Source organism: Borostomias antarcticus (assembly GCF_949987555.1).
Source record: "Borostomias antarcticus genome assembly, chromosome: 8".
Taxonomy (NCBI): domain Eukaryota; kingdom Metazoa; phylum Chordata; class Actinopteri; order Stomiiformes; family Stomiidae; genus Borostomias; species Borostomias antarcticus.
Window position 1 is genome coordinate 1,735,570 of NC_140241.1, and position 17,786 is coordinate 1,753,355.

At 47.4% G+C, this 17,786-nt stretch overlaps 1 protein-coding gene across 1 annotated transcript in view; it reads right to left on the bottom strand.

Moving 5' to 3' along the window:
• Positions 1-17,786, bottom strand: part of iqgap3 (IQ motif containing GTPase activating protein 3) — a gene marked incomplete at its 3' end in the record, with an annotated part of 38,348 nt that overhangs the window by 546 nt on the left and 20,016 nt on the right. Inside the window, exons 25-36 of the mRNA XM_084441654.1 lie at positions 16,959-17,183; positions 16,151-16,291; positions 15,354-15,438; positions 13,973-14,205; positions 13,308-13,440; positions 11,538-11,640; positions 10,575-10,722; positions 9,845-9,932; positions 7,805-8,017; positions 6,748-6,911; positions 5,745-5,873; positions 4,662-4,770 (exon numbers count right to left, since the gene is read on the bottom strand). Of these exons, the coding sequence (XP_084297780.1) occupies positions 4,662-4,770; positions 5,745-5,873; positions 6,748-6,911; positions 7,805-8,017; positions 9,845-9,932; positions 10,575-10,722; positions 11,538-11,640; positions 13,308-13,440; positions 13,973-14,205; positions 15,354-15,438; positions 16,151-16,291; positions 16,959-17,183 (1,771 nt within the window). The remainder of the gene's footprint in view (positions 1-4,661; positions 4,771-5,744; positions 5,874-6,747; positions 6,912-7,804; positions 8,018-9,844; positions 9,933-10,574; positions 10,723-11,537; positions 11,641-13,307; positions 13,441-13,972; positions 14,206-15,353; positions 15,439-16,150; positions 16,292-16,958; positions 17,184-17,786) is intronic.

Genomic DNA, 17,786 nt, shown 5'->3' on the forward strand with positions numbered 1-17,786 from the left:
CACCCCTTACTCAACGCAGCGAGAAATTGGGTCAAGCAGGCATGAAAGCCTGTTGTCTCCGTCTGTGTCTTGGGAGGCAAACAGCAGCAGTGGTGCACAGCTGCCCCAACACCTCTTTAAACATCCAACTAGAGAACAGACCCAGCACCTCTTTAAACATCCAACTAGAGAACAGACCCAACACCTCCTTAAACATCCACACTAGAGAACAGACCCAACACCTCTTTAAACATCCAACTAGAGAACAGACCCAACACCTCTTTAAACATCCAACTAGAGAACAGACCCAACACCTCTTTAAACATCCAACTAGAGAACAGACCCAACACCTCTTTAAACATCCAACTAGAGAACAGACCCAACACCTCTTTAAACATCCAACTAGAGAACAGACCCAACACCTCTTTAAACATCCAACTAGAGAACAGACCCAACACCTCTTTAAACATCCAACTAGAGAACAGACCCAACACCTCTTTAAACATCCAACTAGAGAACAGACCCAACACCTCTTTAAACATCCAACTAGAGAACAGACCCAACACCTCTTTAAACATCCACACTAGAGAACAGACCCAACACCTCTTTAACCATCCAACTAGAGAACAGACCCAACACCTCTTTAAACATCCAACTAGAGAACAGACCCAACACCTCTTTAAACATCCACACTAGAGAACAGACCCAACACCTCTTTAAACATCCAACTAGAGAACAGACCCAACACCTCTTTAAACATCCAACTAGAGAACAGACCCAACACCTCTTTAAACATCCACACTAGAGAACAGACCCAACACCTCTTTAAACATCCAACTAGAGAACAGACCCAACACCTCTTTAACCATCCACACTAGAGAACAGACCCAACACCTCTTTAAACATCCACACTAGAGAACAGACCCAACACCTCTTTAAACATCCACACTAGAGAACAGACCCAACACCTCTTTAACCATCCAACTAGAGAACAGACCCAACACCTCTTTAACCATCCACACTAGAGAACAGACCCAACACCTCTTTAACCATCCAACTAGAGAACAGACCCAACACCTCTTTAAACATCCACACTAGAGAACAGACCCAACACCTCTTTAACCATCCAACTAGAGAACAGACCCAACACCTCTTTAAACATCCAACTAGAGAACAGACCCAACACCTCTTTAACCATCCAACTAGAGAACAGACCCAACACCTCTTTAACATCCAACTAGAGAACAGACCCAACACCTCTTTAAACATCCACACTAGAGAACAGACCCAACACCTCTTTAACCATCCAACTAGAGAACAGACCCAACACCTCTTTAAACATCCACACTAGAGAACAGACCCAACACCTCTTTAAACATCCAACTAGAGAACAGACCCAACACCTCTTTAACCATCCACACTAGAGAACAGACCCAACACCTCTTTAAACATCCAACTAGAGAACAGACCCAACACCTCTTTAAACATCCAACTAGAGAACAGACCCAACACCTCTTTAACCATCCACACTAGAGAACAGACCCAACACCTCTTTAAACATCCACACTAGAGAACAGACCCAACACCTCTTTAAACATCCACACTAGAGAACAGACCCAACACCTCTTTAAACATCCAACTAGAGAACAGACCCAACACCTCTTTAACCATCCAACTAGAGAACAGACCCAACACCTCTTTAAACATCCAACTAGAGAACAGACCCAACACCTCTTTAAACATCCAACTAGAGAACAGACCCAACACCTCTTTAAACATCCAACTAGAGAACAGACCCAACACCTCTTTAAACATCCACACTAGAGAACAGACCCAACACCTCTTTAAACATCCAACTAGAGAACAGACCCAACACCTCTTTAAACATCCAACTAGAGAACAGACCCAACACCTCTTTAAACATCCACACTAGAGAACAGACCCAACACCTCTTTAAACATCCACACTAGAGAACAGACCCAACACCTCTTTAAACATCCAACTAGAGAACAGACCCAACACCTCTTTAACCATCCACACTAGAGAACAGACCCAACACCTCCTTAAACATCCACACTAGAGAACAGACCCAACACCTCTTTAACCATCCACACTAGAGAACAGACCCAACACCTCTTTAAACATCCAACTAGAGAACAGACCCAACACCTCTTTAAACATCCACACTAGAGAACAGACCCAACACCTCTTTAAACATCCACACTAGAGAACAGACCCAACACCTCTTTAAACATCCAACTAGAGAACAGACCCAACACCTCTTTAACCATCCACACTAGAGAACAGACCCAACACCTCTTTAAACATCCACACTAGAGAACAGACCCAACACCTCTTTAAACATCCACACTAGAGAACAGACCCAACACCTCTTTAAACATCCAACTAGAGAACAGACCCAACACCTCTTTAACCATCCAACTAGAGAACAGACCCAACACCTCTTTAAACATCCAACTAGAGAACAGACCCAACACCTCTTTAAACATCCAACTAGAGAACAGACCCAACACCTCTTTAAACATCCAACTAGAGAACAGACCCAACACCTCTTTAAACATCCACACTAGAGAACAGACCCAACACCTCTTTAAACATCCAACTAGAGAACAGACCCAACACCTCTTTAAACATCCAACTAGAGAACAGACCCAACACCTCTTTAAACATCCACACTAGAGAACAGACCCAACACCTCTTTAAACATCCAACTAGAGAACAGACCCAACACCTCTTTAACCATCCACACTAGAGAACAGACCCAACACCTCTTTAAACATCCAACTAGAGAACAGACCCAACACCTCTTTAAACATCCACACTAGAGAACAGACCCAACACCTCTTTAAACATCCACACTAGAGAACAGACCCAACACCTCTTTAAACATCCAACTAGAGAACAGACCCAACACCTCTTTAACCATCCAACTAGAGAACAGACCCAACACCTCTTTAACCATCCAACTAGAGAACAGACCCAACACCTCTTTAAACATCCACACTAGAGAACAGACCCAACACCTCTTTAAACATCCAACTAGAGAACAGACCCAACACCTCTTTAAACATCCAACTAGAGAACAGACCCAACACCTCTTTAAACATCCAACTAGAGAACAGACCCAACACCTCTTTAACCATCCAACTAGAGAACAGACCCAACACCTCTTTAACCATCCACACTAGAGAACAGACCCAACACCTCTTTAAACATCCAACTAGAGAACAGACCGAGAACGCAGATCCATCAAAGACCACTTAGAGTCGCACTGAAATGAAAAAAGCATTCTGTCCCATTTTGGTTCACATAATTGGTCATAGTGTTCACCTATTCAACGATGTATGCCCAAAAAATCGTTGAATCGTAGAAAAAAATGTAATCTTATATCAAAGAATATAATTTCTTACTTCCTGGAAAACGGTAGGTCACGTGCAATGACGACAACAGGTACCTTAGATTTTAGGCCAATAATCTCACGACATCCACCCGTCATTTAACGCTATCCTTCTATCAAATCTGTCTAAAGTTCTTAAAACCCGCCCACTTGTCAATGTTCCAATCAAATTCCTCTAAACATATGTCCCGCCCTCGTAGCTTGTTTGCGTCGGAAATACGTCAAACTACGGAAGTTAGATGATCTCAAACGTCCGTTTCAGTGCGACTTTAATGTGATGTACTACGGGCCTCAGCAGCACTGCAGTATAGGATGAATAAATGCCCCGATTTTGAGAGACGTAACGAACGCCAGTTATTACAACTCACAAGACCTCAGTAATACAGGAACTCTACCATCCCCCATCTGACCTGACCGCTTGATGAACATGGATAACTTGATACCCCTCCTTTTAAATTATGTTTATCTTAATTGTCGATTACTGTACTGTATTTTCTACTGTTTATTTGTATTGTATTTTAAAATTGTAATAGGACATATAATTCATCCCGTGTGAACGTGATGCAAGTTGTCCTAATAAAACTCAAGACCTGACCTCATATCCTCATCCCTCTTAACCTGACCTCATCCCTCTTAACCTGACCTCATCCCTCTTAACCTGACCTCATCCCTCTTAACCTGACCTCATATCCTCATCCCTAACCTGACCTCATATCCTCATCCCTCTTAACCTGACCTCATATCCTCATCCCTCTTAACCTGACCTCATATCCTCATCCCTCTTAACCTGACCTCATCCCTCTTAACCTGACCTCATATCCTCTTAACCTGACCTCATCCCTCTTAACCTGACCTCATATCCTCATCCCTCTTAATCTGACCTCATATCCTCATCCCTAACCTGACCTCATATCCTCATCCCTCTTAACCTGACCTCATATCCTCATCCCTCTTAACCTGACCTCATATTCTCATCCCTCTTAACCTGACCTCATATCCTCATCCCTCTTAACCTGACCTCATATCCTCATCCCTCTTAACCTGACCTCATATCCTCTTAACCTGACCTCATATCCTCATCCCTCTTAACCTGACCTCATATCCTCATCCCTCTTAACCTGACCTCATATCCTCTTAACCTGACCTCATATCCTCATCCCTAACCTGACCTCATATCCTCATCCCTAACCTGACCTCATATCCGATATATCGTACATCCCTACTAAACACATTTAATAACTTGGCCCCTGAGCTCCAGCCTCACCTGGTATTTGAGGGGGAACTTCTCCATGTCGACGCCCATGAAGCGAGCCTTCACCTGGAACGTTCCTCTCTCCTCGCTGGGCACGATGTCAAAGATGACGTTTTTAAACCTGGGGAGACGGAGGATAGGGGTGATCTGACAGGTGATCTGGGTTGTGTACTCAGGTCTAATAATGGACAGATGAATATAGTTTAATCTCTATGGATCTACAGTCCATACTGTGCATTCTGAGGTTTAGGAATGGATGGATGTATAAAGTTTTAATCTCTATGGGTCTACAGTCTACAGTCTATAGTCTGAAGGAGCTGTACTGTCCATCCTGAGGTCTAGTAATGGACAGATGAATATAGTTTAATCTCTATGGGTCTACAGTCTACAGTCTATAGTCTAAAGGAGCTGTACTGTCCATCCTGAGGTCTAGTAATGGACAGATGAATATAGTTTTAATCTCTATGGGTCTACAGTCTATAGTCTAAAGGAGCTGTACTGTCCATCCTGAGGTCTAGTAATGGACAGATGAATATAGTTTTAATCTCTGCAGGTCTACAGTCACACACCCGATCAGGCAGTAAAGGTACAGGATGGGCTACGACACATTTTCACATGGCGCACATTCTCCTTCATCAGCTACAAAAAGTATACAAAATAAAAGCGTGAAAAGCAAACTGTAACATAGGCCGTCTTCCTGTCCGGCCGTAGACTTTTAACCAGGCATAGGCGTCCGCCGCGCTTCAGCTCCGGCAGGAAGTAACACGCCGGGAAATATGCGCGTCGCTAAGTGTACGCGTTGCTAAACAGCGAGTATAAAGCGGGCTTCAGAGTGGGGGTTGTGTGTGTGTGGGGGTTGTGTGTGTGTGGGGGTTGTGTGTGTGTGTGTGGGGGGGGGGGGGTTGTGTGTGTGTGTGTGTGGGGGGGGGGGGGGTTGTGTGTGTGTGTGTGTGTGTGTGTGGGGGGGGGTTGTGTGTGTGTGTGTGTGTGTGTGTGGGGGGGGGTTGTGTGTGTGTGTGTGTGTGTGTGTGTGTGTGTGTGTGTGGGGGGGGGTTGTGTGTGTGTGTGTGTGTGTGTGTGTGTGTTCATGCTCACTGAGTGACGGGCAGGTCCTGGATCTCCAGCAGCACCCCCTTCTCGTGGAGCCGGGCTGCGGTGTACGTCAGGGTGGTCTGCTTGATCTTCCTGCTTTTATTCTCTGGCGCCTTCTTTCCATTCACCTTCCTGAGAGAACACAGGATCAACAGGACTGAACACACAGGACTGAACACACAGGATCACCAGGACTGAACACACAGGACTGAACACACCGGATCAACAGGACTGAACACACAGGATCACCAGGACTGAACACACAGGACCAACAGGACTGAACACACAGGACTGAACACACAGGACCAACAGGACTGAACACACAGGATCAACAGGACTGAACACACAGGATCAACAGGACTGAACACACAGGACTGAACACACAGGACCAACAGGACTGAACACACAGGATCAACAGGACTGAACACACAGGATCAACAGGACTGAACACACAGGGTCAACAGGACTGAACACACAGGACCAACAGGACTGAACACACCGGATCAACAGGACTGAACACACAGGGTCAACAGGACTGAACACACAGGACCAACAGGACTGAACACACCGGATCAACAGGACTGAACACACAGGATCAACAGGACTGAACACACAGGACTGAACACACCGGATCAACAGGACTGAACACACAGGACTGAACACACAGGATCAACAGGACTGAACACACAGGACTGAACACACCGGATCAACAGGACTGAACACACAGGACTGAACACACAGGATCAACAGGACTGAACACACAGGATCACTTTATTCATGCGTATACTATCAGCATGGTTAGGTGTGTGTACCTGTGCTTAGCAGTGAGGTGGTGATGTACTGGCTGTGTGTGTGAGTGTGTGTGTGTGTGTGTGTGTGTGAGTGTGTGTGTGTGTGTGTGTGTGTGCGTACCCGTGTTGGGTCAGGTTGTCCAGGCAGGTGGTGATGTACAGGCTGTAGTAGTGTGTGTGTGTGTGTGTGTGTGTGTGTGTGTGTGTGTGCGTACCCGTGCGTGGTCAGGTTGTCCAGGCAGGTGGTGATGTACAGGCTGTAGTAATCCACCTGCTCGCTGTGGAAGGCGCTCTTCCCATGCAGGCAGCTCAGGGTCAGCCTTAGTTTCACCAGCTCCGCCTGCCGCCGCTGCCGGTACAGACGCTGGTGACGGATATCCTGGGAGGGCCACAGGGGCGGGGTTAACGGGGGCGCCACCCTGACTCTGCTCAGTTTTCCTCCCGGGGTTAACGGGGGCGCCAACCTCACTCTGCTCAGTCTTCCTCCCGGGGTTAACGGGGGCCCAACCCTGACTCTGCTCAGTTTTCCTCCCGGGGTTAACGGGGGCCCAACCCTGACTCTGCACAGTTTTCCTCCCGGGGTTAACGGGGGCCCAACCCTGACTCTGCTCAGTTTTCCTCCCGGGTTAACGGGGGCCCAACCCTGACTCTGCTCAGTTTTCCTCCCGGGGTTAACGGGGGCCCAACCCTGACTCTGCTCAGTCTTCCTCCCGGGGTTAACGGGGGCCCAACCCTGACTCTGCTCAGTCTTCCTCCCGGGGTTAACGGGGGCCCAACCCTGACTCTGCTCAGTCTTCCTCCCGGGGTTAACGGGGGCGCCACCCTGACTCTGCACAGTCTTCCTCCCGGGGTTAACGGGGGCCCAACCCTGACTCTGCTCAGTTTTCCTTAAGCTTAACTTAAGGAAGTTTTACTTAAACGCCTAAACAGCCATATCTTGACTTAGGAGGTTCGCAGAAACACGGGGTTCGGACTGGGACAAAGCTCCTGACTTCACAAACACATCTAGCATCTAACATTGAGCTCAGGTTATGTGGTGACAGAGTGTGTGTGTGTGTGTGTGTGTGTCTACACACACACCTTAGCTATACGCTGTAATATCTGCGTCTCAGAATCAGGTCGGGGTCAGAGAGAGAGTGTGTGTGTGTGTCTATACACACCTTAGCTATACGCTGTAGTATCTGCGTCTCAGAATCAGGTCGGGGTCAGAGAGAGTGTGTGTGTGTGTGTGTGTGTGTGTGTGTGTGTGTGTGTGTGTGCGTCTACACACACCTTAGCTATGAGCTGCAGGATGTGCGTCTCGGAGTCGGGCGGGGTCAGGACCCCCAGGCTCTCCAGCCGACGAAGACTCCTCTGGATCTTCCTCTTCTTCTCCTCCAGGGTCAGGTTGCCGTCGGCGACCAGCGACTGGTTCCTCTTCATCTTGTCGGGGGTGCGGGCGTCTCGCTGGGCGCGGCGGTTCATCATCCAGCCGTGCTGCGCCTCCTGGGGGGGGGGAGGGGTCAAAGGTGAAGTTCAGCTCAGCGGCCTTGTGGTTAGAGTGTCCGCCCTAAGATTGGGAGGTCGGGGGTTCGATCCCCGGCCGAGTCATATCAAAGATTATAAAAAATGGTACCCGTTGCCTTCCTGCTTGGCACTCAGCATCAAGGGTTGGATTGGGGGTGAGTCTCTGTGACATACTAGCGTCATGTCCAGGGGGTGGACTTCATCAAGCTGCCTCACGCTAAGGAATCAGGAGATAGGCTCCTCCCCTATGGGCCACCAGGTTCCAGAACCACTGGTTCTCAAGGCTACATACCTACTTACTTACTTACTCACTTACTTACTTACTCACTCAGCTTGGGACGGTTGATTGAGTGTGTTAGTTCTGAATATAAAGTCATACATGTACAGCAGCTAGTTATGAATATATACATATCGGGTGTGTTAAGTAGCTGAGTGTTCAGTGAGTGAATGCTCACTCTGAGCGGTTTTTAAAACCCCTTAACGGTCTGCTCTAACCGAGCGCTGAGTTGCTAGGAGACGAGAACTTTTCACCTGTTGTCAATCATGTGTGATTAGCGAGCAGCGTCTCAACGATTCCCGAGACAAAACGCGTCCCCCAAATTAAAATGAGCAAAATAAACATGAACTCTGAGTGGTTGAGAATGGCAGATTCTGAAGAAGTTCCACATATTAATGTCAGTTTACGCCAAAAATATTCCGGGTGATCTTTTTTGCTTAAATGGGAGTATGCACAATTTATTGTATAATTATACGTTGTTATAAAACCTTATGTTGAGGTTTGGGGTGCCTGGAAATAATTTTCAGGGAAAAGGGATGCCATGGTTTTGGACCACTGTAATATAATTGTGCCTGGTAGAGGACTGACCGCTGCACTCAGACTGACCCGAGAGCTGAAACAGAAGGTTTCAGGCTTAAAGGACAATGCTCGTTTTTGACAACCTGGACCTTATTTATGGCATATTAAAAGACGTTTGACTCTCGTTTGACTCACGTCTATGCGCATGCGTGCTGGAGAGAGTGAGGAAGCTATTTCGTTTTTAAAGAAGTTTCTAAAGATCATATTACAGAGGCATGTGAACAACCACAACAGGCCTACGCTCTATGTAAGCAGAACTAGCGATTCATAAAGACAGATTGATGAAAACAACCGTTTCACGGCAGAAAATACATTTTTTAGAAGCTGCAATCTCAGTGCCCCGACCACCTCCATTACATGGATATACTTGGCTCGCGCTGGATTTTAAATTTCTTCTACAGGCCTCCGAACTACACCAAAGTGATCTCGGTGAGTCAAACTTCTTATAATATGCCGTAAATAAGGTCCAGGTTGTTAAAAACGAGTATTGTCCTTTAAGCTGCATGCTCACTGTGGGACTGAAAACATCTTAGATCGGGGATCCCTTCCCACTGTACGACCGGGACTCCGTCTCAAGACCGTACGACCGTACGACGTGTGTATTCACACTATGTGATTTGTATTCACACTATACGATTTCTGTCAGCCACGATTATGCCCACGATTCATCTTGGCTAAACTTCTATGTGATCTGCGATCTACGACGAAAATAATCTTTTGTCGGGAGGTTGTAGCCTCGTCGTAGAAATTAATCGCAGATCGTACACCTTCTCACACTGTGCGACTTGCGAGTCCCGATTTTGCACACGATGAGCTACGATTGTCTGAGACAACCCACGACCACCTCACGACCTCAGAATCGTGGGTTTTATCGCACAGTGTACATGCGGCTTTAGAGAATACATGTATGCACAATGACCAACAGATAAGGACCAGACTCAGAACAGCACCTGGTCCTGCGAGGTGGATGCCCTCAGCACCTGGCTCAGCGTGTCCCCTGGCTGGGCCCGGATAACATCCATGATCAGCTGCTTGGTGCTGGAACACACATCACATCACATCAGTCATTTAACAGACGCTTTCATCCAAAGCAACTTACAATAATTGCATTTAACACAAGGTACAGTAGTCAGTTTACTACTTGCCAGAATGACAAGAGCATCTCCTTTCTAAGTAAGTGAATAAGAGCATAATCTACTGCTGAAGTCAAAGTGCAAGAGTAGCAGATATCATGTTTGACATAATGTATTAAAGTATTCTCCAACCAGTTAATAACCAGTTTGAGTAAAGAACCACTGTTCTTGGGTTCTTTGGTTGAACGACCACTCAAATGGACTTTCATCAAACACTCCTGAGCTTCAATAATACACTCCTGAGCATCTGTAATAGTAGTTTATAGGCCTCACTGTATCTCATCTGGGCTTCCTATTGTAACACGCATATGGAGATCAGTAGTGTGAAGAGCCAGAGTGAGCCAGCCCCCTACCTGAGGAGCAGCCCCCTACCCCCTACCTGAGGAGCAGCTTCCTACCCCCTACCTGAGGACCAGCCCCCTACCTGAGGAGCAGTCCCCTACCTGAGGACCAGCCCCCTACCTGAGGAGCAGCCCCCTACCTGAGGAGCAGCCCCCTACCTGAGGAGCAGCCCCCTACCTGAGGAGCAGCCCCCCCTGCCTCCTACCTGAGGAGCAGTCCCCTGGCGTCCTGCCGGTCATCAGAGCCTCTGAAGATGTCAAACTTGCTGGTGAGGGTGAGGGACACCTCCATCTTGCTGTACTGGGCCAGGGTCTGCTCTGTCTGGGGGTCTCCTGGGCTGGACGCACCTTCACCTGACAGAGGATGGAGGTTTGGTATTGAAGAGTCAATGCTGAGAGGAAGTAGTTCGCCGGAACAGAATTAGAGATCAGACTCAAGATTTATTGAGTCCAACAGCAGACAGATCCTGGGTCAGTCACAGAGACGCACTCCATTCAGAGTATAACAGCAGACAGATCCTGGGTCAGTCACAGAGACACACTCCATTCAGAGTATAACAGCAGACAGGATCCTGGGTCAGTCACGGAGACACACTCCATTCAGAGTATAACAGCAGACAGATCCTGGGTCAGTCACAGAGACACACTCCATTCAGAGTATAACAGCAGACAGATCCTGGGTCAGTCACAGAGACACACTCCATTCAGAGTATAACAGCAGACAGATCCTGGGTCAGTCACAGATACACCATAGATTCAGTGAACTCTGATCGGACAACATAGCATTGAGTTTGTGCATCTTTATAGTCACGGTGTGGCCAGATTCTATACATAGTTCAGTCTTTTCACTTTAATTCCCATAAATTCCCGTTTGGAATTTGGGGAAGTTTCTGAATATTCCCGGAATTTTGCAATCCTATTCAAATGTCTGATGGTTCATTTCCACCTACTTGAACCAGAAATAAATCCTTCAGTGGTTGAGAATATCAGCAACAACTGCTCTTCGCTCATTTCAATACAAGAGTGATATGCTGTGAACTCCAATGTCTTACTTAAACTATAAAAATAGAATGATGATCCTAGCTGATTGAGTTCCAGAGACGTGCGGTTAACACAGGCGTGAGAGCAGACCTGGTGTTGGTGTGGGTGGGGGTGTGAGGCAGACTCACCGACCAGAGCCTGGATGGTGGGCACCGGGCCCAGGTCTCCCAGCAGGGCCAGCAGGGGGTCCGACGGGTCTGGGCACAGAGACTCCTGGTGCTCCAGCAGAAGCTACACACACAACTTAGTCAGTTCAGATCATTGAACTAGGCGAGACATTTAGCCTAGCTGTTCCCATCTGGACAGAGACTCAAGGTTCAAATGATGTGTGCCCTCTGCTGTAGCCATTCTACACAGGGACATGCTGGAATACAATAAGCCAAAGAACACTTGCTGCTAGAAATGTCTTTTAGGCACTTTAGTGTTTTTTTATTGTCTGTTTTCCTACTGTGTTGCCAGAGTGCCAAAGACACATTTCCATTACATGTAAATTTAATGGATACTAAAGTGTTTCTCATCTTAGTAAAATGTAAAAGTACATGCTCCCTGAAAAACGGGCTAGGCCAAGACATGATCAGGGTTTTCACTGCCCATTAAAGGACTAGTTTGGTATTTAGTATCCTAAGCCCTGTTATGAGGTTATTTTCGATTGTATACGACGGCCCATATGAACATTCTGATACTTGTGAGACAGTTAGGGCTCATCGCTCATCATAGCCATACAGTACATGCCCATTCGATCCATTGCATCCCTTGGCATGGTTCTTAATATGCCCATTAAGCTCCTTAGTGTACTTAGCTGTGACACAAGCAATGAGCACTAATATCTCAAGAGTGCAAAGTCTGTCAAAAATGGTATATGGGCCGTATGATTGTAAATAACCTTATAACAGGGCTTATGATGCTAAATACCAAACTACTCCTCTAACTCTTTAAGTGTTATCTTTCCACCGTCTAAACACATTTTTTTGAGTCTAACAACCAAAACATAGCTAACATCACAGAATAGATTGAAACAATGACAGCTAGGTATCGTAGGTTAGATAGTTTAGCTACCAACCTATGTTAAGTAGCAAGCTAAGTGAGATGAGTGTGTGGAGGACGGCACACTATCCAACAAAATGGTGCATAACTTACATTATACAATAGTAGCTATTTATTCATGATCATATTTAATTGGCCAGCTAATGTTAGCCTACTATAACCCCGGGTTAATGTGATTTTCAGTCTGACAAGAATATTAGCTACTGTATGTTTTTAACAAGGGACGAGGGAAGAGAGAGGACTGAATTAGCTGCAGTACTCGTCGTTTAGCTCATAGCCACACCAGTTGCAGTTTAGCTATTCAATCACTCCACCAGTGAGCTACTCATTCAACCACACGTTCTATAATCAGCTCTTCAAGAAGTACTACCAGACGCTTCCTCTTAAGCAGCTCTTAAGCACCTCCTTGACTTGTAGAACTCACACTTGTGAGTTCTACAATGACCAACAATTATTGTTAGTCGCTTTGGTTAAAAGCGTCTGCTAAATGAGTAATGTAATGTAATGAATGGAGGCTCCGTTTCAGATGCAGTGTATTTTTTACCATAGAGAATACTACATTACTGTTAGTTTGATATCACAGAAATGCACAGTAGAAGTACTCAATTTCATCTCCCATACACCAGAAATATGCTCCCAGGATTTTTAATTGACACCGAGGTGACGTTTCGGGCTACAAGCCCTTCTTCAGACTTGTAACCCCGAAACGTCACCTCGGTGTCAATTAAAAATCCTGGGAGCTTATTTCCGGTGTGCAGACTCTACTTTTCCTGACGAGTTTGTTTTTCTGTCTAGCACCCAGTTTTAAACATGTTGGATGTGCGTGCCTCTGTCCATGTACTAGCTCCGCCCACCTTGTGCGTGTTGAGCAGCTCGCTGAGGGACATGTAGATCACGGGCTTGTTGAGAACGACCATTTCGGAGTACTCGTCGATGTTGAAGCGCTCGCCCGGCTCGGGCACGTCGCACGCAGCGCGCAGGAACTTGCTGTTGGGGTCGCGACGTGAGAGAGAAATGTTATAAACCATGTTATAAACCATGTTATAAACCGCAACACGCTAGCGCCATTATAAAACATGTTATAAACCATGTCACGGTAGCGCTGTTATAAACCATGTTATAAACCATGTCACGGTAGCGCTGTTATAAAACATGTTATAAACCATGTTATAAACCATGACAGTAGCGCTGTTATAAACCATGTTATAAACCATGACACGGTAGTGCTAATGAGCAGAGGAGGATGGCTTCGGAACCGACCGGTTCACTAAAGGTAGGTGGGTACTATAGGCTGCTACGGTAGCAGGTGGAAAATGTTAGCATTACTCTTGGTGATTCTAAGCTAAGGTTGCTAAAACAACATCCACAGGATTAGCTCAAAGGTCAAAGCGCTGCGGGTGAAGTAGATACAACGAGGCAAAAATATCAGTGCAAAAGAAAACATCCTGGATATAAAATAAATTAAATCTTTTTTACAAATCGGAAAGGTCCTGAAGCACATCCCTGGGGAACACCTCACCTGAACTTGGCGTGGGTCAGGGTGATGTATTCGTTGAGGGCGCGCAGGTGGGCACTGTCTCCGTGGAAGTGCTTGTGGGCGGCGGCGTGTTGCAGGATGCGGGCGATGGAGCCCAGGATGCGGCGCTGCTCGGGCAGCAGGGCGGAGCCTGCAGAGAAGTCCACCACGTCGAAGCCGTCGGGCGCCACCACGGCCGGGTTCATGTAGCGGTAGTACACCAGGTTCCCCACGATCTGCACCCCATCACAGCACAGCACAACGCTGCTCAACACTGCTTTCAATGAGGACTCACCTACAGTAGAGGTGCTACCAACCTCTAGTGCAGGGGCTCCCAACCTTCCCAACCTCTAGTGCAGGGGCTCCCAACCTTCCCAACCTCTAGTGCAGGGGCTCCCAACCTTCCCAACCTCTAGTGCAGGTGCTCCCAACCTTCCTCCCCCAGAGACCCCCTAACTTACAATTTGCCCCCCCCCCCCCCCCCTCGTAAAATCTCTGTGAACGTCCAGTCTGTGCCTGTTCATATGTGCACAAATTCCATCAAGTGTAAATTAGGGTGCAATTAAGCATTTCGGACAGTGTAGCAGTAATATTAATGTTGACATGATTCATAGTCTTTGATTAATTTCTTGAATTTATATGGTATTGTAGTACAAGGCTTTTTGGCCCTTCATCAGATATGATCATGCATTTTGTTAAAACTGCTGTTGCTGACATGTCAATAACATGATTCTTTGTCTAGCTAATATTAAGGCCTCAAATTGTCTGGGGCCTGGCGCCCCCCCCCCCGTGATTGTAGGCGGCCCCGGACCCCAGGCTGGGAAACCCTGCTCTAGTGGAACAAGGTGGAGAAAGAACACTGATACGGGATCAACAATCGTTGATTTTTGATCGATAGGGGATCAAAAATCTACCTGACAATATACTGTAAAGCCCGCGGTATACATACCTTTTAAATCTCACTTTTATCATGTACCTGTAGCTTTACCTTTCTAATTAAATCTTCTCAATTTTAAATGATTAATTCTCATTTTCAATTTTTTTGTTTCATTTTTTTTTTCTTCCATCATATATGATCCATCATGTCTTATTTTCTTATTTTTTATACCATCTACTAATAACTGTGTGAAACATTTGCTTGTACTGTATAAACATGTGCTATATAAATACATTTTACTTTATCTTGCGGTATACTACGCATACAAAAGATGCCAGCTACCATGTCTGCTGCGTTCCTTGGGAACGTTGGCTGCAGTTGGCTGCACAGGTCCTACAATTAACGCGCCGCAAAACATGCGCTTGTCTACGCGAACACGTTGTTAAACAGCAAGTATACCGTGGGCTTAATGTCCACTTTATCTGTAAACAGCAAGAGGCTTATTACCTTATAGAGCTCTTCCTCGCTGGCCTGGGGGAACTTCTCCTGCAGCGAGTCTCTCAGCACCTTAGCCGTGTAGCGCATCCCGTACCTGGAAAGAGACAGACAGCTTCCTCTATCAATCAATCAATCAAAGCTTTATTTGTATAGCGCATTTCATACCCAGAGGCAACACAATGCACTTTACAGAGAACAAGGGAGGTGGGCATACGACCCACCCCTACATATTCCAGAGGGAAGCAAAAAAAACAGTAATCACCCGGGGACCAGATAAGTGAGCTGTAAAAATTCTTCCCTGACCCCTCTCAACAAGGCGATGGAGCAAGCTCCTGGAGTATGTTTGTCTACCGGCTAAGAACATTTATAAAGCAATACGATCTAAGCGGCAGTCTTAAGTGGACTAAAGAATGCCACACACACACACACACACACACACACACACACACACACACACACACACACACACACACACACACACACACACACACACACACACACACACACACACACACACACACACACACACACACACACACACACACACACACACACACACACACACACACACACACACACACACACACACACACACACACACACACACACACACACACAATTGGCCGGGTTTCCCGAAACCTTCTTAGCGCTAAGAAGGTCTTTGAGTCTTCTTAAGGATCCCGTTTGCTTGTTTCGGGAGCCTTAAGACGACTCAAAGAGCTTCTTAGCGCTAAGAAGGTTTCGGGAAACCCGGCCATTATCATTGGATTGCATGCGTTTGACGGCGGTGTGCGTGCGAGACTCACGGCAGCTTGTGCAGGTTGGTGGTGATGGCGTTGAGCACGCGGTCGGTCAGGTTCTTGAGGTTGACGATGGCGATGTCCAGGCGGCGCTGGACCTCGGGGTGGGCAAGGGCCTGGTCGGCGCTCACCTCGTACGGCAGGGCGCTGGAGGGGCACAGCGCCACGCACAACTATTACTAACCAGCTCAGTGGCCTTGTGGTTAGAGTGTCCGCCCTGAGACTGGGAGGTTGTGAGTTCGATCCCCGGCCGAGTCATACCAAAGACTATAAAAATGGTCCCCATTGCCTCCCTGCTTGACACTCAGCATCAAGGGTTGGAACTGGGGGGCTACATCACCAAATGATTCCCGAGCGCGGCACCGCTGCTGCTCACCGCTCGTTCCCTCACTCCCTATATAGAGTTCACCATGTAGTGAACTACCTAGGTAACGGAGAAAATGTAGGGTACATGCACTGTTCCCTGCAAATCAAGGTGAATTGTGGGTAATAAATAGTGGACTATATAGGGAACGAAAATTCCATGGAGAATTCGGACACTTCAAACAAAATGGCTGACGCCCTATATAGTGCACTATATAGTGAATAGGGAGCGATTCTGAACACAGCTATTGTGTGTGTTTCTCTCTCTCCTGTGTGCTCTATACTGACCTCTTGTGGCCGGTCTGGGGTGCTGTGTGCTCTATACTGACCTCTTGTGGCCGGTCTGGGGTGCTGTGTGCTCTATACTGACCTCTTGTGGCCGGTCTGGGGTGCTGTGTGCTCTATACTGACCTCTTGTGGCCGGTCTGGGTGCTGTGTGCTCTATACTGACCTCTTGTGGCCGGTCTGGGTCTCGGTCTGGTTGATCCAGCTCTTGTAGATCTCCACGGGGTCGGTGCGGATGCTGAGCGAGCGGTCCAGCAGAATGTCCCGGATGGCCGGGCCCAGGATGTCCTTCAGGGCGTTCTGACCGCGGGCGTGGCGGTAGAAGCTCACCAGCATCTTGATGACCGTGGGGTTACCCATCACCACCTCCTGGGGCTGGTCCACCTTCAGTCTGACAGAGAGAGAGGGGAGAGAGAGAGAGAGGAGAGGGGGGAGAGGAGAGGGGGGGAGAGAGAGAGAGGGGGAGACAGAGGGGGGGGGAGAGAGAGAGAGAGAGAGAGAGAGAGAGAGAGAGAGAGAGAGAGAGAGAGGGGGGAGACAGAGAGAGAGAGAGAGAGAGAGAGAGAGAGAGAGAGAGAGAGGAGAGGGGGGAGAGAGAGAGAGAGGCGGAGAGAGGGACAGAAAGAAGGGAAGAGCGAGGGGGGGCAGAGAGGGAGAGAGGGAAAGAGACAGACAGAGAGACACAGAGAGGGAGAAAGAGAGAGAAAGCGGAGGGGAGACAGAGAGGGAGAGAGACAGAAAGAGAGGGAGGGGGAGGGAGGGAGTGAGAGAAGGGAACATAAGAGAAAAAAAGACGATAGATGAAGTGATATTTGAGCTCATTGTGTAAAGCTGTGTATACATGTCACAGGTGTCTGTGTGTGCATGTGTGTGTGTGTGCGTGTGTATATGTGTGTGTGTGTGAGTGTGTATATGTGTGTGTGTGTGTGTGTGTTTGTGTATATGTGTGTGTGTGTGTGTGTGTGTGTGTCTCCAGGCACACCTACGCCAGGTG